Raw genomic sequence first — 24,926 nt, forward strand, 5'->3', positions numbered from 1 at the left:
CACCAGCATTTCTCCAAATCTTCATCAGCATGGGATGCTGTCACTATTTTTACATAAGCTTTTCTAATAGGTGTGTAATGCTACTCCATCCTGGTTTTAATTAGCATTTCCCCAAGGGCTAATGAAGCTGAGCGTCTTTTCACATGCTTGTCATTTGTATATTCTCTTTGGTAAATTGCCTGTTCATGTCTTTTACCCATTTCTGTTTTTCTTTTTTTTTTAACTATTGATTTTTGAGGGTTCCTTATAAATTCTAGATCCAAGGCCTTTGTTGGATATGTGCCCTGCATATAGTTATTCTCTAGCTTTTTTTTTAAACCTCTTCATTGGGTGTTTCACAGAAAATAAAATTTTAGTTTGCTTTCCCTCTAAGATCAGTGATGGCAACAATGCCTGCTCTCACCACTCTTATTCAATGTAGCACTTGACATTTTAGTACAGCAATAAGACCAGAAAATAAGTAGGATGTATACAGATCAAAAAGGAAGAGACAAATCTATATGCACATAGCATGACTGTTTATGTAGAACATACCAAAGAATCTTAAAAAAAACCTACAAAACCTCTAAGAATAAGTAAGTTCAACAAGATCACAGCGAACAAGATCAACAAATGAAAATCAATTTAATTTCTACATACTAACAATGAATATGTGGAAACTGAAAGTTCAAACACAATACCATTTACAATTGCTCCAAAGAGAATGAATAGGGTAAATTTAACAAAACATATACAAGATCTACACACTGAAAATGACAAAATGCTGATGAAAGAATTCAAAGAAAACCTAAATAAATAGAGATACTTATGTTCATGGACTTGAAGATTCAATACAGTAAAGATGTCAGCTCTCTCCAACTAATCTACAGATTTAAAGCAATTTCCATCCAAATCCCAGCAAGTTTTTTTTGTAGATGTAGTCAAACTAATTCTAAAATTTATTAGGGAAGGCAAAGACCCCCTAGGATAGCTCAAATAATTTTGAAAAAGAAGAATAAAGTGGCAGAAATCATTCTATCTGATGTTAAAGCTCACTATATCACTACAATAATCCAAAGGGTGGTACTGGCAGAAGGATAGACACACTGATCAATAGAACAGAATACAGAACCAGAAATAGGACCATACAAATATGCCCAATGATTTTTGACAAAGGTACAACAATAATTAAATGGAGGGATTATAGAATTTTCAATAAATGATATTGAAACAACTAGCCATCAATAGACCAAAAAATGAATCTTCACCTAAATTTCGTAATTTATTAACTCAAAATGGACTAAGGACTTAAATGTCAAATATGAACTTACAGAATTTTCATAAAAGAACACAAAAAATTATTCAGGCCCTCAGCTAAGTGATGGGCTGTTAGACTTGATATCAAAACAGGATCCATAAAAGGAAATACTAATAAAATACAATCTCATCAGAATTAAAAACTATTACTTCTTTAAAAGCTTATTTTTTAAAAAATTATAATTTAAGATTAGGGAAATTATGGAAACACATTAGAATTACTAATTTGTAATCAACTTACTGACTACAAAACAAGCATCACTGGACTGTTTAGTTAGAAAAGACACAGCTTTCCAAATGTGGCTGTAGTGGTTAACCAAATAATGAAGACAGAAGTGACTACAATGAAATGAAGACCAAGAGTTATATAATTTTCACCTGGAGTTATGATTCCTCATATATTGAGTTTTGTAGTCATTATTGATTGTGAAGCTCTAAAACTACACTTGTGTTATTTGCAAAGATGTATTGGTTAACAAAGCAAAGGAACCATTAAGACTTAATTGTAATTTACATAAAAATTAATTAATTCAAAGATAAAATAATTGTCTTAAAGAGAATTAGATTAAAAAGACAAGAGAGGACTTCCGGTTCCAAAATAATAGTGTAGAAGCAAGCTGGCTTCACTTCTTTACAAAGAAAACCAAAACCAAATATACAGCACTTAAATTATCAACAACAATATCCCAGAAATCAAGTATGAGGAGAAGACAGTTCCTGGATCCACAGAGATGGGGAAAAAAGTCTAAGTAGGCAGTAAGAGAATTGGGTTTCCACATCTGCAATGCCCATTCCTCCAACTTGCCCAGCACCAAGTGTGCAAAAAACCTCCACCTGATTCATGATTTCTATACTAGAAAAGGTGACAGCCAGGTTTCCCACCATCTGGGTTACCTGGCAGGAAACCTGTCCTTACCTCAACTCACAGGAAGCACTACACGTGCCTGAAGAAAGAAATATCCTGAGAACAGTCAGAGACAAACAGGTGAGGTGGGACTACCACCCCCTGCCCTTGAAACTCTGGTCTGTAACTCAGCTTGGAGATGCCAAACCAGAGTGGTTGTTTAGTAGCACCACATTGCAGAAGGTATGTTGCACAGGACCCCTGGGCATGGATCTCAAGCCACCTTTCCCACACTGCCATGATATCCCCTTTGAGACTTTGCCTAATTGGGATGAGCAGTTCTCTTATTGTTCACTGGAGCCAAGGCAAACTTGGTCGTAAGGTGACATCTAGTGCCAAAAAAAGGCAGCAACTTAGCACCCCACACCCCCCCCACCCACACACAAAAAAAATTCCACAGGTAAATTACAAAGAATCTATAAGCAAATATATTCAATAAAAAACAAAAATAAGCCAGACAGAGAACACCAGAATAAATAACTAATCCTTCATTCAAAGACATCAATACAAGATATATACTTCTTGCACATCCACAAGAAACTGCAGCCAACAGAAAACCATGACCTCCCCAAATGGATAAAGCAGGAACAAGTGACTGACCCTAATGAGATGGCCATATGAGAGCTCCTTGATCAAGAATTCAAACTAGTATTAATAGCTTTGAGGAAATTCAGAAATCTCCAAAGTAACAGAAAACCAATTCAAAAATTTATTAGACAAATTTAACAAAGAGATTGAAATAATTTAAAAATCAAATAGAAATCTTGGAGCTCAGAAATATATTAGCTGAACTGAAAAATTCATTACAGCCTCACAATAATAGAATGAATTACGCAGAGGAACGAATCAGTGAGCTTGAAAACAGGCTATTTGAAAATACGGTCATAGGTGAAAAAGGAATAAAAAAGAATAAAGATCATCACCAGATATAGACAATTACCTCAAAAGACCAAATCCAAAAATTACTGGTGTTCAAGAGGGAATCGAACAAGAGCAAGGGGTAGAAAGCTTATTCAAAGAAATAATAACAAAACTTTCCAAAATGCAACAGATATAAATATTCAGGTATAAGAGTGTCAGAGAACACCAAACAGATTCAACCCGAATAAGGCCACACCAAAGTATATAATAATAAACTCTCAAAGCTCAAGGATAAAGACTGGATCCTAAAAAGTAGCAGGAGAAAAGAAGCAATTAACATATAAAAGAGTTCCAATTCATCTGACAATTGACTCTCAACAGAAATCATATAGGCCAGGAGAAAGTGGGATAAATTTTCAAAGCGTTGAAAGAAAAACAAAAAAACCTGTTATCCAAGAATACTGTATTCAGCAAAGGTACTTTCAAATATGAAAGAGTGATAAAGTATTTTTCAGATAAACAAAATTGAGGATTCACCACCACCAGACCTGACTTACAAGAAATGCTAAAGCAAGTTCTTCAGAAGGAAAATAAAAAAAAAAAAAAACAAAAAAACCACATACACATTCAAAAAGAAAACTTTTCAAGGCATAAAATCCACTGGTAACATTAACAACATGGACAAAGCCAGAATACTCTATTACTGTAATGATGGTGTGCAATCCATGCCTAACTCTGGTATGAAGCTGAACGACGAATTCATAAAAAGCCATAATAGCTATAGCAACCTGTTAAGAGAAAGGTAATATAAAAATACATAAATTTAGATAATAAGCAGTTGAAATGTGGTTGGGATGGATTTAAAGCATAGAGAATTTTTAAAAAATTTTTTCTTTGTTTGTTTCTATTCTTTACTTTGTGATCTAAGATAAGTTGCCACTTCTTTAGAATAGCTTCTTGAGAAGCAGTCAAGGCAAAAAGAACTGGGAAGTCCCCACAGATGTCTGCTGGGCAGAAAACCCTAGGCTATGGGTGCCACATCAGCTGTACACCCACAGCAACACCGCCCTGCCTGGAGATCTCACACCCTTGACCTACTGCATCAACAAACCATCTGTAGACACAATTACCTCTGATTCCCAAGCACAGAAGACCAGCAGGCCTCCAGCGTGCTGTGGATCTTTTGGTGACCTAATCTTTGGCTCAGGCTGCCCCAAGGGCGGAGAGAGCACAGGCTGCCAGGGTCCCCCTTGGGGTTAAAGAGATGTGGGCATGGTGCCAGTGACTGGAGGGGCTCCCCTAAGGCCTGGAAATGGACCTGGCAGGGGATCATCGCTACCTCTTCCTACCCCCACTGCTGCAAATACGCTGAAATATAAAAGAGTTGTGTGGCTAAGAGTCTATTTGCCGATCATTACTCTCAAGCACCATCTACTGGATTGAAGCCTAAATTACAACATCCAAAACTTCCAGTATACACTGCCTGTGAAACCCAGTGCGAGAATCTAGCTACAAGTATTAATAAATATTCCATACAGAGCGTTGGCCCTCTGAAAGCACTCAGAAATAAAGCCAATTGACTATACTCAGCTTACGCTACAGTCAAATCCTCAAGTCATATAAAGAATATAAAAACAAAAGCCTCATCAAAATGATAACAAATTCAACATGATAAAAGAACACCTGCCCTCTCAGAAGAGAAAGATTTAGTGCAAGAACTTTGGCAATTCAAAAAGTCAGTGCCTCCTTATCTCCAAATAATTGTACTAGCTCGCTAGAAATTGTTCTTAACTATATTGAGATGGTTGAAATGACAAACAAAGAACTCAGAATCTGGGTGGTAAGGAAGCTTAATAAGATTCAGGAGACAGCTGAAACCTAATCCAAGGAATTCGGTAAAATGATCCAAGAGTTAAAAAGCTGACAAAGCCATTTTAAGAAACAAACAAACTGACCTTCTGGAACTGAAAAATTCACTACAGAAATTTCATAATACAGTTGGAAGCATTAAGAACAGAATAGACCAAGATGAGGAAAGAATCTCAGAGCTCAAAGATTGGTCCTTCAAATCAATTCAGACAGACAAAAATAAACAAAAAAGAATTTCAGGCTGGGCATGGTGGCTCATGCCTATGACCCCAGCACTTTGGGAGGCTGAGGCGGGAGGATCACTTGGGGCCAGGAGTTCAAGACCTGCCTGGCCAACACGGTGAAACCCCATCTCTACTAAAAATACAAAAACTAGCAAGGCATGGTGGCATGTGCCTGTAGCCCCAGTTACTCAGGAGGCTGAGGCACGAAAATTGCTTGAACCTGAGAGGTGGAGGATGTAGTGATCTGAGATAACGCCACTGCACTCCAAACTGGGCGACAGGAAAGACTCTGTCTCAAAAAATAAATAAATAAATAAAAATTGAAAATGAACAAAACCTCCAAGAAATAAGAGATTGTGTAAAGAGACCAAACCTATGACTCACTGTCGTTTCTGAAAGAGAAGAAGAGTAAACAACTTGGAAAACATATTTGAAAATATAGTGCACAAAACTTTTCCCAGTCTCACTAGAGAAGTCAATAGGCAAATTTAAGAAATTCAGCAAAGTCCTACGAGATACCATACAAAATAATCATCCTCAGGACATATAGTTAACAGATTCACCAAGGTCAATGCCAAAGAAAAAATCTTAAAGGCAGCTAGAGAGAAAGGTCAGTTTACTTACAAAAGGAATCCCATCAGGCTAGGAGTAGACCTATCAGCAGAAACTTACAAGTGAGAAGAAATTGTGGACCTATTTTCGGCATCATTAAAGAAACTCCAAACAATAATTTGATATTCTGCCAAACTAAGCTTCATAAGCAGAGGAGAAATAAAATCCTTTTCAGACAAGCAAAGTTAAGGAAATTCATGAGTACTAGACCAGTCTTACAAGAAGCCCTTAAGGAAGTGCTAAATGTGGAAATGAAAGAGCAGTACCTGGCACCACAAAAACACAAGTACATGGCCCACAGATACTATAAAGCAAATACACAATCACGTCTACAAAGCATCCAGCTAACAACATGATGGCAGCATCAAAATCTCACATATTGATATAAACCTTGAAGGCAAATGGTCTAAATATCCCACTTAAAAGGCTTAGGATGGCAAATTGGATTTAAAAAACAAGGCCCAACCATCTTCTGTCTTGAAGAGACCCATCTCACATGTAAGAACACCCACAGGTTCAAAGTAAAGGGATGGAGAAAGATCTATAATGCAAATGGAAAACAAAAAGAAAGCAGGGGTCACTATTCTTATGTCAGATAAAACAGACTTTGAACCAACAATGATCTAAAAGGACAAAGAAGGGCATTACACAATGACAAAGGGAACAATTCAAAAAGAAGACTTAACTACCTTAAATATACACACAGCTAACATTGGAGCACCCAGATTCTTAAAACAAGTTCCTCTGGACCTAGGAAAAGACTTAGTCCACACAATAATATTGGGAGCCTTCAACACCCAATTGACAGGATTAGAGAGATCATCAAAGCAAAAAATTAATAAAGAAATTCTGGACTTAAATTCAACACTTGACCAATTGGACTCAATAGACATCTATAGACTAGTCCACTCCAAAACCATAGGATATGCAGTCTTCTTATCTGTACATGGAATATACTCTAAGAACGACTATATGCTCAGCCATAAAGCAAATCTGAAAAAATTTAAAAACACTGAAATCATCTCAAGCATACTCTCAGACCATAGTATAATAAAAATAGAAATTACTACCAAGAAGATCTCCCACAACTATACAATTACTTGGAAATTAAACAACTTGCTCCTAAGTGACTTTTGGGTAAACAAATGAATTCAGAAATCAAAAAAATTCTTTGGAATTAATGAAAACAGAGACAAAACAAATAAAAAATTTTGGGATGCAGCTAAAGCAGTGCTCGGAGTAAAGTCTATAGTGCTAAATGTCTACATCAAAGAAGTTAGGAAGATCTTAAATGAACAATCTGATGTCACACCTAGAGAAACTAGAAAAAAGAATGAATCAATCCCAAACTAGCAGAAGAAAAAAAATAATCAAAGTCAGAGGAGAACTGAATGAAATTAAGATGCAAAAATGCATACAAAAGATCAACAAAACAATTTTTATTTTATTTATTTATTTTTTTTTTTTGAGACGGAGTCTCGCTCTGTCTCCCAGGCTGGAGTGCAGTGGCACAATCTCGGCTCACTGCAACCTCTACCTCTTGGGTTCAAGCAATTCTCCTGTCTCAGCTTCCCAAGTAGCTGGGACTGCAGGTGCACACCACCACACCTGGCTAATTTTTGTATTTTTAGTAGACACAGGGTTTTGCCATATTGGTCAGACTGGTCTCGAACTCCTGACCTCAGGTGATCCATCTGCCTCAGTCTCCCAAAGTGCTGGGATCACAGGCATGAGCCACCATGCCTGGTCTGTTTTTTGAAAGAATAAACAAAATTGATAGACTGCTAGCTAAACAACAAAAAAAGAGAAAATCTAAGCACAATCAGAAATGACAAAGATGACATTACAACTAATCCCATAGAAATATAAAAGATTCTCAGAGATCATTATAAATATCTCTGCACACAAAAATTAGAAAGTCTAGAGGAAATGAGTAAATTCCTGAAAGCACACATCCTCCCAAGATTGAACCAGGAAGAAATTGCAAACCTGAACAGACCAATAATGAATTCCAAAAGTGAATCAGTAATAAAAATCCTACCAACCAAAAAAAGTCCTGGACCAGATGGATTCATAGCTAAATTCTACCACATGTACAAAGAAGAACTGGTACCAATCCTACTGAAATGATTCCAAAAAATTCAAGGAGGAGGGATTCCTCCCTAACTCATTCTATGAAGCCATTATCATCTTGATACCAAAATCTGGCGGAGACACAATGAAAAAAAAGTTCAAGCCAATATCCCTGATGAAGATAGATGCAAAAAAAAATCTTCAACAAAATACTAGCAAAACAAATGTAACAGCACATCAAAAAGATAATGCACTATGATCAAGTGGGATTTATCCCCAGAATGCAAGTATAATTTGACATATGCAAATCAATAAATGTGATACATCACATCAACAGAATGAATGACAAAAACCATATGAGAATCTTAATAGATGTAGAAGAAACATTTCATAAAATTCAACATGCTTTCATGATTAAAAAAAAAACTCTCAACAGATGAGGCATAGAAGGAACATATCTAAACACAATAAAGACCATATATGACAAACACACAGTTAACATCATACTGAATGGGGAAAAGCTCAAAGCCTTTCTTCTAAGAACTGGAAAACAAGTCAAGAATGCCCAGTTTTACCATTCTTATTCAGCATAATGTTGGATATCCTAGCCATTGCAATTAGTCAAGAGAAAGAAAGAAGGGGCATCCAAATTGGAAAAAGGAAATTAAATTGTCCCTCTTTGCATGTGACATGACTATATATTCACATATTCATATATATATACACACACACACATATATACACATACATATCCCCCAAAACTAATGACTCTACCAAAACACTTAGAACTAATAAACTAATTCAGTAAAGTTGCAGGATACAAAGTCGACATACAAAAATCAGTGATATTTCTAGATGCCAATAACGAACTAGCTGAAAGAAAATAAAGAAGGTGATCTTATTTACAATAGCTATAAAAAAAAACCCTAGGATAAATTTAACCAAAAAAAGTAAAAGACCTCTATGAGGAAAACTATGAAACACTGGTGAAAATCCTATGCTAATGGATTGGAAAAGGGAACACCATGCAGCCATAAAAAAGAGTGACATCCTGTCATTTGCAGCAACATGGATAAGTCTGGAGAACATTGTATTAAGCAAAACAAGGCAGGCACAGAAAGATAAATACTGTATGTTCTCATTTATATATGAGAGCTAAAAAATCGAGCTCATGGAAGTCGAGAGTAGAACTGTGGGTATTAAAGATGATAAGGTAAGGTTGGCTAACAAATACAAAATTACAGCTAGATAGGAGGAATGAGCTCTGGTGTTCTGCATCACTGTAGGGCAAATATGGTTGACTGTAATTTATTGTATATATTCAAAAAGTTAGGAGAGAAGATTTTTGATGTTCACAACACAAAGAAATGATAAATGTTTGAGGTGATGGATACATTAACTACCTTGATCTGATCACTACACATTGTATACAGATACCTAAATATCACTCTCTCTACCCCACAAATATGTACAATTATTACATGTCAACTAAAAATAAAAGGAAAAACAACACAGATGGAATCTATTTTAACAAATAAAACTTGAGAATAAAAATAATAATAAAGGAAATATTGTAATCATCACATGTCTTGTTCCTGTGTCTATCTCTTAGCTGTTTCCAAATTAAAAAAGAAAAGTAAAGGATTGTGAATTATTGACTCAAACTCAATTATATTATTATGTTCATTTTGCAAATGAGAAAACTAGGTCTGAGAGAGGTTGAGCAATTTACCCAAAGTCACCAAAATCTAAACTATGTGGCAAAACAGGCAGTCGAACAGGGACCCCTCATTCACTCGGAAGTCTACATTTTTTCTCACATTCTTATGTGCTTGTCACTTATATTCATTAAAAACAGGCACACTCCATCAACATTCTCTAGTAAGTCTAAACACCCTGTGTAAGATACAGGGAAGGAAAAGGAAATGGAACTCACATTTTCTGTGTATCTATTATGTTCCAGACACTGTCCTAAGCCATTATTTACATTACATACTTTAATTTTCACAAACACCCCCAGGAACCTGCAACAAGTTCAGTGAGAATCAGGTATCGCAAGCTCATGTGCTTTTGATTTACTAAGTTGCTTTTGAAGACCAAATATTAGTCTTCCAAATGATCAGGCTGTTAAACGTAGTGTGTTTACCAACAGCATCAGGGTATCTGCTTGATTCACACACTTACTGAACAGTTCTTTACGATGGCACAGAACACGACATCCACACATAGGAACACCCCTGTCCGGCCTATGCCAGCACTGCAGTGAACAACCATGGGTCCCGTAAGGTGGCTCTTCCTTGCATAACGAACATATTTTATGAAGCTATCTGCTGAGGCAGGAGTGCCATGGTCTGGCCACTTGGTGAACTGCAACTGTTTTACAGAGTGACTAGTTCCTGTCTGTTAGAGAAAGAAACAGAGCAAGAAAGATATTTATTGATTTCTTATATTAGAGAGACCTCACGCCAACTTCTAATATTTAAATGATAATAATAATGGCTACATGGTGTTACCTTGGTATTATATAGAACTTTCAAAAAATACTCAAACCTCTTTTTGATGTTTATAAGAATTCTGGAAGTTGCTAGGAATAGAGGTTTTCTCCATTTTACAAAGGAGAGCACAGTAACAACAATAAAAATACCAGTACTAACAGGTAACAAAAGTTAAGCACTTGCTATGTGGCAGGTACTATGCTAGGGGCTTCACATGAATTCTCTCCTTCAATCTTCACATCAATCATGTGAGGTAGGCACCATTTTATCTCCATTTTACAGATGAAAATGTAAGGATGAGGGGGACGAGAGATGTATGCTAGGTTAGAAGGTTCACACATTTAGAGCTGGAACTGTAATGTAGGTGTCTTGAATTCTAATCTAGCATCATTCTTCTGTACCGTGAGGCTGCAGGAAAACCAAGATTTCAAAATGCTTAGAGTGAGAGATGGACTGTCATGTTAGGAATAAGACCAAAAGGCAATGTATTTTAGTTTAAAAATGACATATGAAATTGAATTAAGACATACAGGTGTCTGACAAGAGAGGCGCCAATCTCTCCCAGCGATGAAGACAGGGTAGTCAATGACCATGAGAGTAGACTGTGGGTCCCACTATTGTGCTGAGCCCCCTTGAAGTGGAGTCATGAAACTCTTCCCAGTATTGTCAGATAAAGCACTTTGAATTTACCTATATCTCATTCAAAGAGATCATGACCCTTTCCCCAGTGTGGGGCCCTTATTTTACCACACATGGGACCCTAATGGAAGAACTCAAAATGAGTTTCTCACTTCTCCTCTGCTTCTTCTGAATGCACCTCTTTTTCCTAAGCTTCCTGAATAAAGATGCTAGTGTTCAGAGCTCTATTCTAATCCACAGTGTCTACTGAAATTTGTGATAGTTAATTTTATGTGTCAACTTGGCTGAGCCCTGGTACCCAGATACTAGGCCAAATATTATTTTGTGTCTCTGTGAAAGTATTTTTTAGGTGAGATTAACATTTAAATTGGTAGAATTTGAGCAAAGCAGGTTATTCTCCATAAAATGGGTTGGCTTCATCTAATCAGCTGAAGGCCTTAACAGAACAAAAACTGATCTCCCATGAGCAAGAAGGAATTCTACTAGCAGATTGCTTTTGGACTCAAACTGCAATTCTTCCCTGGGTCTTCAGCCTACTTTCCCACCCCGCAGATTTGCCAACCCTCCACAATCACTTGAACCAATTCCTTAAAATTAATCTCTCTCTCTGGGTCAGTCCCATAACCCGTACTCAGGAATCTCAATGTTATACTGCTGGAAAAACAAAACAAAACAAAACACATAATCACATATTTTGTTGCTATTACAAATTTATGGGTCAAACCTCAGCATCACTCAGCAGCCCTTTTCCTGGTGATTGTGCTCCAATCAACTTCTTTGGTGATGACTCCAAAACTCACCACTCTCTACAAGTTTCCTGTTCAACTCCTATTCCCTTCACTCCTGTTAACACATGTATCACCTACCTGCCAACTGAATCCACTAGAGCAATCTAACTCATTGCTTTCTGCTATAAACCATTCCTTTTCTGTTTTCTAAGTCTATTAGACCAAGAAATACATGAATTATTCTAGACCAGTGCTTCTCAACAGAACTTTCTATACTGAAGCAAATGTCTTAAATATGGCAATATATAGTAGCCACTATCAACATGTGACTAATAAGCCCTAGAAACGTGGCTACTGCAGGTGAGGAACTCAATTTGTTATTTTACATAAATTTAAATAACTTAAATTTAAACAAATATCCACATGTGGTTACTGTATTGAATATATTTTCAACCCCTCCTCTGTCACTTATAAATCATAAGTCATAAGTCAATTATAAGTCTCCCAATTTTATCTGCAAAACACTTGCGTCTGTTCTTTCCACCCCATGCCAATAGCCGTAGTTGATCATGTCACTTACTAAAATTCTTCAATGTCTCCCAATTATCTTCATAATAAAGTTCATGCTACTTAGCTGAAATTTAAGACATTTCACATTCTAGCTGACCCCTGCTTACTTTTGATAACCTCATCTCATGTTTTATTACTCCCTGGCACTGAACTTTTACATTTCAGAAACACTTAACTACTTAAATTTGTCTCTATACACACCTTGTATTATTTTATATTTTGATCATCTACTTTCTCCCTCCATCTTTCTCATTTGGATAATTCTCAAAACAAATGCTACCTCCTCCAGTAAACCTTACCCCAAACTCCAAGTAAAGCTAAGTACTTACCTTCTGAGCCCCAAAGTGGCCAAGACATATCTCAACATTATCACTGAACACGGTAAGTTAGGTATCTATCAGTGAGTGTACCAACCTCTCCACTACTCGGTAAGTACTGATAGTGCCTGGCCCAGTGATTAGCATACCTTAAGGACTCAACACTTATCTGCCACACTTGGCAGAAGCAGGTATAACCCAGAATCAGACAACTTCAACAGACACTCTCCCTACCCCACCTCTCTTTTCCAATTTGTTCTTCTCTACAGAATCTGGTTAAGGAGGAGGAGAAGTGGTGGTGGCTTCTGGTACCAGGGACAAGTAAAAAGTTACTTTAAGAAGTATCCTCGGTCTATTTTCCATCCTACTCCTAACTTCTAGTTCTAAGACATTTGCTTATGTGGTGAAACATATATCTAATACTGATGTTTAAAAACTTACAGACTTCTCCACAACTTGAAACATTCGAATGATGAAATATTGAAGTATCTGGTAGTTCTCCAGGAATACACGGAAGTGTTTCAATTCCAATGGCTTCTTCAGAGAAATGGGCCAGTAAGGGTAGCATTTGATAACTCCACCTTCTATCTCTCTGGTTATCATGGCAATAACATTAGAATTATTTTCCAACACCATTTGCCAAAAGTCATCTATGGTGCTCAGCAGTGGTCCTTGAGTAGCGATATAAAAATACTCTTGTCCACAATTGACTATCCTAATATAACTAGCATTGATGTAGTCCTTGCTTTTTCCAAGAGGAACGCGTGTTGAATCATCTATTACAGAAACAGAAACATCTGGTAGATAAAGGTGGGAGATACATCACACCCAGACTTCACGAAAGGATTTCACACACATAAATCCGTATATCTCTCTGATCAATAAAGAAGATGGCCTAGGAGTTTTTTTTTTCAAAAGGGTTGAGTCCATGAGTTTAAATTCTTTCCTCCCTGAAAACTATTGGCATGACCTAAGAAATATACAATTATGATAGGTTTATTTTTCAGATCAGTTTTTAATAAACACAGAATGATATCATTACCATCCGGGTACTTTTGGAAATTTCTGCTAGAACTGGCATAGGTAAGATTAAGTCAAGGGACGTATCCTCTAGTTTGCAACTGAACACAACAGAGAAGAAACTCTCTGTGGGAGTAAATGAATGATATTCTCCTGCAAATCTGTGAAACCTGCAAACCCAGAGCAGCAGGGGCCAGGGGAAAAAAAAATCTAATAGTTGACTGCAGACAAATCCTAGGATTAATGGAATTCCACCAGTGTCCTCCAAACTAGACAGCCATATTTTATGTCCATTCTCAGCCTTCAGCTGGTGATGGGACATGTTATTCAAAGCAAAGATATTGTGGCAAAGGGATGCTACCAAGGGGATTTGCTCCAAGTAATATGGGACTCATCTAACATGGACTGTTATAACAAATACGAGAGGGAAAACCAGCTATTTGGCCTACTAAGCTTCACTGCTCCAGGAGTTCCTTCTTCACCTGACACAGACATCTGAAGCTCTGGTTCCACCACCAGTCCCCACATGAAGAGCACAAACACACACAGAAAAGGAGGCCCTTCTCTGCCATGCAGCTCTCTCACCAATAACCTGTCCTCACTACTCAGAATCACACGGACCATTTATCTAGTAAATATACTGACAAGACCTAAACAGGCATTTACCTAATATCTGGCAGAACTCTTCTCAAATTTTAACATAGTACACAGAAACTTTCCCTTGTAAATATGAACAAGCAGAAAAAACAGCCAGGTGCAGTGGCTCACACCTATAATCCCAGCTACTCACGCGGCTGAGGCAGGAGAATCGCTTTAACCAGGGAGGCGGAGGCTGCAGTGAGCCGAGACCGCTCCACTGTACTCCAGCCTGGGCGACAGAATAAGTGAGACTCCGTTTAAAAAAAAAAATTGCTAGATATATAAAGGTACCCAGTATTTCAAAAAGGGAGCACATTCTAAAAAATCACAACAAATGTTCTCCTTTCTATAAAAGGTGGTAACACCTTAAAAATTCCTATTTGTATATTAAATAAAATTCAAGAGAGCATTAATTGTTTAAAACAATACTATATATCTATGTTTACTAACAAATATGTTATATTACTAAATTATAAAGGCAGTAACAATGGCTCTGTAGGGAGATCTTTCATCATATGTATGTACATATATGATGATATATGTCATATAATCATAAGCCTGGCAAGTGTTCATCACAATGTTAGCAGCAGTTATTACAGTATATAAACAGTATGAGTTACTTCATAGTAAAAAAAGCATGTTTTAAATTTTGAAATGAGATTAAATATGTGAAAATTAAATAATCTAAACTAATAAAAGCTTGATTTCATATAAAAGTCCCAATCATTCAACTCAAACTCCTAAAGCAGGAATTGAACAGAAAAACAAATTCATGTTTAAAAAACCAGCTTAAAAAATTTTCCCAGAACTCAGAAAAAAAAATTTTTTAAACCTACAATAATGATTAAAGTGCTAAAAGACATAGCGCATAGAAGGGGAATATAAAAAAGGAATTTCAGAAGCAAGCTGTGGAATTCACTACAGAAAGGAAATAATTCAAGTGATCATAGGAAAGCTCCCTAAACAGAAGCGAGAGTACTAATAGAACGCAGTGAAACATGCATACCAGGTTCAAGCAGCATGATACACTACATGTATCACCTTGTCAACTCCAAAACAAACCTTCGAGGGAGGTGCTATTCTATTCATACTTTTAAAATAAAGAATCTGTACAAAGCAACTTGTTCCATATTATGCAGCAATCTTCTAGACTCCACAGACTAGGTAAATCTAGACTCTGGCGCAAAAATAATTTCAAACTCTGTTGTCCATCAAGGAAGACCCAAGTTTGCAGACAGAAAGGCCTAAGTGTCAGACAACATTAATGAAGAGAGCCACTAAGACCCCTAGACCAGCAGAGCATAAGGCCACATGAACAGGAAGGAAAAATTATGCTAATGGATGACTAGGGATAATGGCAACTGGTGCCACTCCCATTTCAACCCCTTGATTCTTGAATCCTGGCTATGGTAGAAACAGCATCATATATTGGATGCTGATCTGGGGCATATATAACCTCCTGGAGAACATTACCCCAGCCCTGCAAGGTACTGTCACCTAGCTTTCACTGTAATTGAGTCTTCGAAAGGCCATTTATCCATTCTATCAAGCCAGCTGCTTTGAGAGGATAAGGAATATGGTAACACAGTGGCAGTGAGGCCATTGCCACAAGGTATTTGCCACAAAGTGAGTTCCTTGATTACAGCAATGCTGTATGGAATACTATGATGGTGGATAAGGCATTCTGTAGGTCCACAGATGGTAAATTGGCAGGAGCACTGTGTGCAGGGAAGGCAAATCCATACCCATAGTTACTGTGTATTCTAGTAAGAAAAAAAGCACTGCTCCTTCCATGATGGAAGTGGTCCCAATGTAATCAACCTGCCATCAGCTAGCTGGCTGATCATCCCATGGAATAGTGCCCATCAGGTACTCAGTGTTGGTCTCTGTTGCTGGCAGATTGGACACTCAGTAGTAGCTGTAGCCAGGTCAGCCTTGGTGAGTGGAAGTCCATGTTGCTGAGCTCATACATAACCTCCATCCCTGCCACTAAGGCCACTTTGTTCATGAGACCTATGGGCAATGACACAATGACAGGGGTGGCTGGGGGAATAGTCTAGCTGATATTCATAGAGCAAGTCATTCTATTCACTTGATTATTAAAGTCTTCCTCTGCTGAGATCAACCTTTGGTGAGCATTCACATGGGATACAAATATCTTTGTGTTTGTGCCTATCTAGCAAAGTCTATTCACATGCCTCTTCCCCAGACCTTACTGTCACCAATTTTTCCAATCATGTTCCTTCAAAGTCCCTGACCATCCGGCTAAGTCGTTAAACATAGCCCATGAATCAGTATAGATTTATACCTCTGGCCATTTCTCCAGGCAAAAAAAAAAAAAAAAAAAAAAAAAAAAAACCACCAAGTGCACTACCCAATATTCTCCCCACTGGGAGTACTTCTCTTAACCACTGTCCTTCAGAGATGTCTCAAAAAAGGGGCTGTAGTGCTCTAGCTGTCTTCTGGGTGGTACCTTTATATCATGCAGAACCTTCTGTAGACCACGTCCAAGTCTTCTCTTCTTCTGTCAGCGGATCATAGGGAACTTCTCATGAGGCAATAGGTGCAGGCTGAAGATAGGTAATGTAGCAGGGGTGGGAACAGTGAGCATTTGGGCAGCTTCCTCGTGTAACTTATTTGTGCCTTCAGGATCTGCTCAAGCCCAATCTTGTATCTACCACTTTCATTTGATGGTGGAGTGCTGTTTTGTATGCCCAACTTTATGGCTTGGTGGCCCATGGTTAAACATTCTCTACTTAGTAGTCTATGAAGCAGTCTCTACCAAGGCCCAGTAGCAGGTCAAAAACTGTTTCTCAAAAAGAGAGTCCACAGAGGGTGGCAGGAATTTACTCTAAAATCCTATGTGCCTGCACTGTGACTCATCTAAAGGGGTCTGCCAAAGGTCCAAATAGCACCCTTATCTGCCATGAACACTTCAAGCACCACTGGATCTGCTAGATCATACGGCCCACGTGGCAGAGAGGCTTACATGGCAGACTGAACGTGTTTCAGAGCCTTCTCTTGTTTTGGGTCCCACTCAAAACTAGCAGCTTTTCATATCACTTAGTAAATGGACCAGAGTAGCAAATCCAATAAGGAATGTTTCCTCCAAAACACCGAGGTTCATTAGCCATTGTGCCTCTTTTTTGGTTGTAAGAAGAGCCAGATACAATTTATCCTTCACCTTATGATTATCTCAACATGTCCCACACCACTGGAGCCCTAGAAATTTCACTGAAGTAGAACGCCACTGAATTTTTGTTGTATATATCTCCTACCCTCTGACAGACAGTAAGACTAAAGCATTTGCTACTTCTTGTTCACTAGGTCCAATCAGCACAATGTCATCAATGTAATAAACCTCTGTAATATCCTGTGGAACGGAAAGGTGATTGAGATCCCTGAGAACTAAATTACAACATAGGGCTGAAGAGTTAATTCACCCCTGAGGCAGGACAGTGAGGGTGTATTGCTGGCCCTGCTAGGCTGAAAGTAAACTACTTTTGGTGTTCTTGATTACTAGGTATAGAGAAAACAAAGCATTTCCCAGATCAAGAGCTACTAGCTACATAGCAGGTATGAAGGGATGTGTTGATTTTCTAAGGCAATGAAACTATATCTGGTATAGCAGCTGCAACTGGAGTCACCATCTGAGGAAGCTTACAATAATCCACTGTCATTCTCCAAATTCCATCTTTTTTCTGTATAGGTCAAACAGGTGAGTTGAATGGGATGTGATAGATATCAACATCACTTCATCCTTAAAGTCCTTGATGGAGGCATTAATATAAGTAATCTCTTCAGGAATGTAGTATTGCTTTTGCTTTTTTACTATTTTCCTAAGCAGAATCAGTTCTAGTGGCTTCCATTTGCCCTTTCCTGCCATAATATTCCTCACTCCACAGGTCAGAGAAGCAATGTGAGGATTCTACCAGTTACTGAGTATGTTTATGCCAATTATTCATTCCAGGGCTTGGAAAATAATCACAAGATGGGTTTAGGGACCTACTGAGTCCACTGTGAAATGAACTTGAACTAAAGTTCCATTGAATACCTGACCTCCATAAGCCCCTGCTTTGATTTGTAGACCACAGTGATGTTTCGGGTCTCCTGGAATTGGTGTCAATTCAGAGCCAGTGTCCAGTAGTTTCTGAAAGGTTTGATTATTTTCTTTTTTCCAAATGTGTAGTTGCCCTGGCAAAAGGCTATAGGTCCCTTTGGGGAAGGCTGAAAGATTAACAGTATACATTCTTGGCAGTGTGCCAGGGTCCTCCCATTCATTCAAGGTGTTCTGCGTGTGTAAACTGGCTCAAGTCTAGGATGTTATTGACTGGTTGTGATTCTCAGTTCCTATGGTTCAGGTTAGATTTTTGCTCACTTGACCTAGAACTCTTATGCTTACACATATCAAGGAAGAATTTAGTAGACGTCCCATCTAGTTCACTTCTAGGAACACCATGATCAACTAATCAACACTATAGGTCTCTGCAGGTCAGACTGTTCTGATTGCTGCTTTGACTCTGCTGTCTATTACCATACTACATTCACCTTACCTTTGGCTATCAAGTGCCACCACCTGGCCCTTATTTCTCTGGGATTCAATTATACCCACTGCATTCAGGTTTCCCAATTCAGTGGCAGCAATTTCCACTGCAATATCTGAGCTACAGAGAAGAACAATCACAGTATTCTTCAAGGATGCTGGGACTCGCCTCACAAATATATTTATCACAGTTATGAGAAAAGTACATCCTCTAGACCTCCTGGGGTGGGTGGGCAGGTCTTAAATGATAAACCCAATCTAATGTTCCAATCTCCCTAATCCTTTGGATCCCTTCCTTCACAGTATATAGTATATATCAAGGCAGTTCTGGCATTTTATCTTCATTTAGACTGGGCTACCTTTTGGTCCACTAAATACAACTAACCAAATAAACTGTAAGAGCTCTTTCTAACTCCCCAAGCCGCATATTAAGTCCAGAATCTCTTCTTAGTGGTCCCATTTCAATAAATTCAGCCTGATCAAACACTAAGTTCCTTTCACCATTGTCCCACACCCTTAAAATCCTTCCCCACAAATATTTCCCAGATTTCTGTCAGTATAAATTGGAAAAATCACATAGCTCTTTTGTAGTATAACATACTTCCCCATGGGCCACACTTCGTACCTTACCTTTAAGAGCCTGCTGAGACTAGAAGCAATGAAGGATGGTGGCTGTGAGTTTTGAGAAGAATCAGCAATGTCTTGCAAGACAACAAACTCAGGGAGGTAATAAATGTTTCCTCAGGTAAAGTAGCATTAATCTCCTCAGATGGGGGTGGCCTGGCTGCTTTTACTGGCAAGGAAGACTCATCAGAGTCAAGGGGTTCAATACACCCAGCTTTATAAGGCTCTTCACATACGTCTCCACTCCAATTTTCAAGATCCCATTCCTTCTCAGTCAATGCCCTCATTTTAACAGCAGACACCCTAAAAGGGTGGGGATTCAATTTGCACTGTAATTCAGTCATTTTCAGGATGAGATTTTGGGTTTGGTTTTCTACAATCTCAGTTTTGTTGGAATATAAGAGTTTCTTTCAGGGCAGAAAGAGAAACTTTTGCGTTATTTATGTGGCACTTGAGCTGGGAAAATTAATCCCTAAGATCATCCTTTCCTTCTCTACATCAGGAGTAACTAGCCAATCTCATGGTTCTCATGAGAACTCAAAAATGTTCTAAGGTATCAAATACAGACACCCAGAACCTTGCTTCTTCTAAGTATCTGAATAGGATTACCTAATGGCAATACTTTGCATATCTCTACTGTTACATTACACTATGAATTATTAATACTCTGTTCACTATTGAAATGTCATTAATGCTTTTACATCTTATCAGATTAAGGAAGTAATTCATAAAACTCATCCTTAAAACTCTGTTCCTCTAGAATTGCTCTCAGTACCAAATTCTATTACTCTAGATTCTCTAGATAAATAGAATCAATAGACTGTATATATACGGTGAGAAAGATTTAAAGAACTGACTCATGATTGTGGAGACTGGCAAGTCAATATCTGCAGGGCAGGCCAACAGGTTAGAAACCCAGAGAAAAGTTGACATTGTAGTCTTGAGTCCAAAGGCAGTCTGGAGGTAGAATTCCTTCTTCCTCTGGAAATATGAGCCTTTTTTTCTTAATGACTTCAACTGACTGAATGGGGCCCACTCTCATAATGGAGGTTAATCAGCTTTACTCAAAGTCTGCTAATCTAAATGTTAATTACATCTTTAAAAAATACCTTCACACCAACATCTAGACTAATATTTGACCAAATAGCTGAGTATCATAGCCTAGCCTAGTTGACACATGAAATTAACCATCAATGAAGCTAAAAATTTTAGTAGATGATTTGAAGGAGGAAAGTTTTTTTTAAAAGCTTAAATTAGTTTCCTATAAGACCAAGTGAAAGAAGAAAATAAGAATAAAAATCAGAGAGATAGAGAAAGTACATGCAAAACTACAGAGGTAGAAGAAGTAACAAGAGAAAAAGTTTTACAAGATAGAACCGAGAGACAACCCCACGATTCATAGAAGCCAAAAAAAAAAAGAAAAAAAAAAAAAAAAAAGAAGGCAAGAGGAGCAATTACTAACTGATGAAATGTATTACAGCTAAAGGAAGATCAATTAAAGGGTTTATTTGTCTAGGTAACACTGATGGAAATGAAGCACACCTGGTAACATTATTTAATTCCAGGAAGATAGTTAAAGATTTTGAAAAAAAGGAACATATTTCTCATGAAGAAAAGGAGTCATATGACCATTACAGTTCTCATCTAAAACACTGGAAGGGAAAGGACAGTAAAGTAACACTCAGGGGGAAAAAAATGAGAAAAAAAAGAACTAAAATCCAAGATTCCTAAAACCAATAAAAATATTCATTTATCAGGATACAAAAAAAAAAGAAAGAAAGAAAGAAAGAAAGAAAGAAAGAAAGAAAGAAAGAAAGAAAGAAAGATAAAGGTAGAGTTTGAGACTACATCAACTACTTATGCCCATCTCCAATCAAACAGCTAATAGATCAGAATAGTGATTTAAAATTAAGGGAAAAGAGAAAGAAAATGAAGTAATAGCAACAAATACTACAAAATAAAGTTTCATATCTATAAGAAGAATGACGAGAGCCAGGCATTCCAGCTACTTGGGAGGCTGAGGCAGAAGGATCACTTGAAGCCAAGAGTTTGAGACCAGCCTAAGCAAAAGAGTGAGTCCCTGTTTCTAAAAAAAATAAATGAATAAAAAATTAGCTGGGTGTGGTGGCACATACCCATCCCCATAGTCCCAGCTACTTGAGAAGCTGAGGTGGGAGGATTGCTTGAGCTCAGGAGTTTGAGGTTTCAGTGAGCTATGATTGTGATACTGAACTCCAAGTAGACTGATTCTTAAAGAAACAAAACAGCTGGGCGCGGTGGCTCATGCCTAATCCCAGTACTTTGGGAGGCCGAGGTGGCCAGATCACCTGAGGTTGGGAGTTCGAGATCAGCCTGACCAACATGGAGAAAACCCATCTCTACTAAAAATACAAAATTACTCAGGTGTGGTGGCACATGCCTGTAATTCCAGCTACTTGGGAGGCTGAGGCAGGAAAATCGCTTGAACCCAGGAGGCAGAGGTTGCAGTGAGCTGAGATTGTGCCATTGCACTCCAACCTGGGAGACAACAAGACTCCATCTCAAAATGAAAAAAAAAAAGTTTCTTGAAATAGAAAACAAAGCAATGCACAATAAATACAGTGGTGGTTAAGCCTGGGTTTGAATCCCAGATCTCTCTCTATTTGCAGTGTGACTGTGAGAAAATTACTTAATCTCTTTTAGCCTTTTTGTAAAACAAGGACACCAACATACTGACACCTCAGAGGTAGGTTGTTGTGGGAATTAAATATTACTACCTATAACAGACTTAAATTAGTAATAAGCAATAGTAATAAACATATTAGTGTTACTACTACTACTATTACCATTAGTTGGTGGTAGGAATAGAAGCAAACATACAGCAACCTCAAGAAGTACAGAAAGAAGCTTGTTAAATCTCTGCCTTAAAGAGCTTGTTTTCCCATCTATCTACATTATAATGGTGAACTGTATGAAAATTTTTTACAAGTGAAATATACCTTTTGCACTCACAAACCACCTTTTTAACAGTTTATGGAGGTATAGCTGTCATATATGTGCACCCATGAGACCACCACAACAATAAAGATAATTAAACATCTCCATCAGTGCAAAACTATCCTCATGCCTCTTTATAATCTATCCTTCTTGCTCTCATCTTGCCCCAAGGCAACCACTGATATGCTCTGTCAATACAAATTAGTTTAAATTTTCTAACATTTTATATATGTGGAACCACTGATATACTCTGTCAATACAAATTAGTTTAAAATTTCTAAAATTTTATATATGTGGAAGCATACAGTATATTAGTTTTCTAGGGTGGAAATTTATTTTCACATTCTGGAGGCTGGAAGTGCAGCAATTGTTAGGGTTTGGATGTTTGTCCTCTCCAAACCTAATATTGAAAACTGATCACCAACATTGGAAGTGGGGCCTAATGGGAGGTTTTGAGACATGGAGACAAATCACTCATGAATAGGTTAATGCCCTTCCTCGGGGTTGACTGAGTTCTCACTCTATTCACTGCTGCAAAAACTGATTATTAAAAAGGACGGGGCACCTCTCTCTCTCCCTCTTGCGTCCTCTTTCACCATGTAATCTCTGCACATGCTGATTCCACTTCACCTTCTACCATGAGTGGAAGCAGCCTGAGGCCCTCACTACAGGCCCAATCTTGAACCTTCCAGCCAGCAGAACCGGGAGCTAAATAAACCTCTTTTCTTTATAAATTAACCAGCCTCAGGTACTCCTTTATAGCAATACAAAATGGACTAAGACAGAATTGGTACTGAGAATTGGGGTGTTGCTATAAAAATGTCTGAAAATGTGGAAGCAGTTTTGCAACTGGGCCGTGAGCAGAGGGTGGAAATGTGTGGAAGGCTCAGAAAAAGACAAAAATATGAGGAAGAGTCTGGAAAAAGTGGCCAAAAGCACTTCAGAAATATCTAGGGCCACCCCTTCCCTCATAGGCCCCAAGGTCTAGAAGGACAGAATGCCTTTTGGGGACAGACCTGGAGCACCACTGCCCGTGGCCACCTCAGGATGCTGCTCCCCACATCCTGGCTGCTCTGGCTCCAGCAATGGGTCAAATGGCCCCAGGTAGGATTTGGGCCACTGCTCCTGAGGGCTAAGTGGTAAGCCTTGGTGGCATTCATGTGGTGTTAAGTCTGCAGGCATCCAGAATGCAAGGGACATGGAGGCTTGGCAGCTTTAACCTAAATTTCAGAGAATATATTAAAAAGTCTGGGAGTGCAGGCAGATGCCTATTGCGGGGGTGGAGCCACCACAGAGAGCTCCTACTAAGGCAATCTTTAGTGGAAATGTTAGGCTAGAGTTTCCTTAGAGTCCATACCAGGGCAACTCTTAGTGGAGCCACAAAGGTGCTGGAACCCCACCACAGTAGAGCTATTAACAGCATTCCACATCAGCCTGAAAAAGCTGCAGCATTATTACAACCCATGGAAGCAGCCAGTGGTCTGTGCCCCACAAAGCTATGGGGGAAGGGCTACCCAAGGCCTTGGGAGGCCACCCCACACACCACTGTGACCAATATGCAGGGCATGGAGTCAAAGGAGATTATTTTGGAGCTTTAAGATTTAATGTATGCCCTGCTGGGTTTTGGACTTGCATGGGGACTATTATCCCTTTCTTTTGACCAATTTTTCCTTTTTGGAATGGAAATGTTTACCCAATGCCTGTACCACCATTTTACCTTGGAGGTAAATATCCTCTTTTTTGATTTTACAGGCTTACAACTGGAAAGAACTTACTCTGAATCTTAGATATGACTTTGAACTTTTAAGTTGGTGCTGAAACAAGTTGACTTTTAGGGACTATTGGGAAGGAATAATTGTATTTTGCAATGTGGTAAGAACATAAGTTTTAAAGGGCCGGGGCAAAATGCTATGATTTAGATGTTTGGCCCTTCTAAACCTCATGCTGAAACTTGATTCCCAATGTTGGAAGTGAAGCCTAACGGGATGTGTTTGGGTCACAAGGGCAGATCCCTCATTAATAGATTAATGGCATGAGTGAGCTCTCATTCTATTCGTTCTGCAAGAGCCGGGCACCTCCGCATTTCTCTCCTGCTTCCTCTTTCACCATGTGATCTCTGCATATGCTGGCTTCACTTCACTTCCCACCATGAGTGGAAGCAGCCTGTAGCCCTCACCAGATGCCCACTCTTGAACCTTCCAGTCTGCAGAACTATGAGCTAAATAAATCCCTTTCCTTTATAAATTATTCCTTTATAGCAACACAAAACAAACTAAGACAAAGATCAAGGTGGCAGCAGGCTTGGTTTTTCCTGAGGTCTCTCTCCTTGGCCTGCCAATGGCTGCCTTCTTGCTATGTCTTCACGTGGACTTTTCTCTGTGCCTTTGGATCCCTGATGTCTCTTGTGTGTCCCAATTGCTTCTTATATAAGGACACCTGATGGATTGGATTGGGCACACTCTAAGAGCCTCATTTTATCTTAATTAGCACTTTAAAGGTCCTATCTCCAAATTAGGTCACATCTGAGGTACGAAGG

The 24,926-nt window shown here is 38.4% G+C and overlaps 1 protein-coding gene across 50 annotated transcripts in view; it reads right to left on the reverse strand.

The window, feature by feature from the left end:
* The window catches only part of LOC105486665 (protein tyrosine phosphatase non-receptor type 20), a 123,713-nt gene that overhangs the window by 19,509 nt on the left and 79,278 nt on the right, over positions 1–24,926 (reverse strand). For 43 of the 50 annotated variants that reach the window (XR_011607897.1, XM_071069912.1, XM_011749682.2 and 40 more), the window contains 2 exons: positions 13,030–13,364; positions 10,024–10,239 (listed from right to left, as the gene is read on the reverse strand). The exons of the other annotated variants lie outside the window; for them this stretch is intronic. Coding sequence is in view for 42 of the 43 variants with exons in the window: in XM_071069912.1 (XP_070926013.1) it covers positions 10,024–10,239; positions 13,030–13,364 (551 nt within the window). In the remaining variant the exon portion in view is untranslated. The remainder of the gene's footprint in view (positions 1–10,023; positions 10,240–13,029; positions 13,365–24,926) is intronic. 50 annotated transcript variants of the gene reach the window in all.

The sequence above is a fragment of the Macaca nemestrina genome, chromosome 9, assembly GCF_043159975.1.
Source record: "Macaca nemestrina isolate mMacNem1 chromosome 9, mMacNem.hap1, whole genome shotgun sequence".
NCBI lineage: Eukaryota > Metazoa > Chordata > Mammalia > Primates > Cercopithecidae > Macaca > Macaca nemestrina.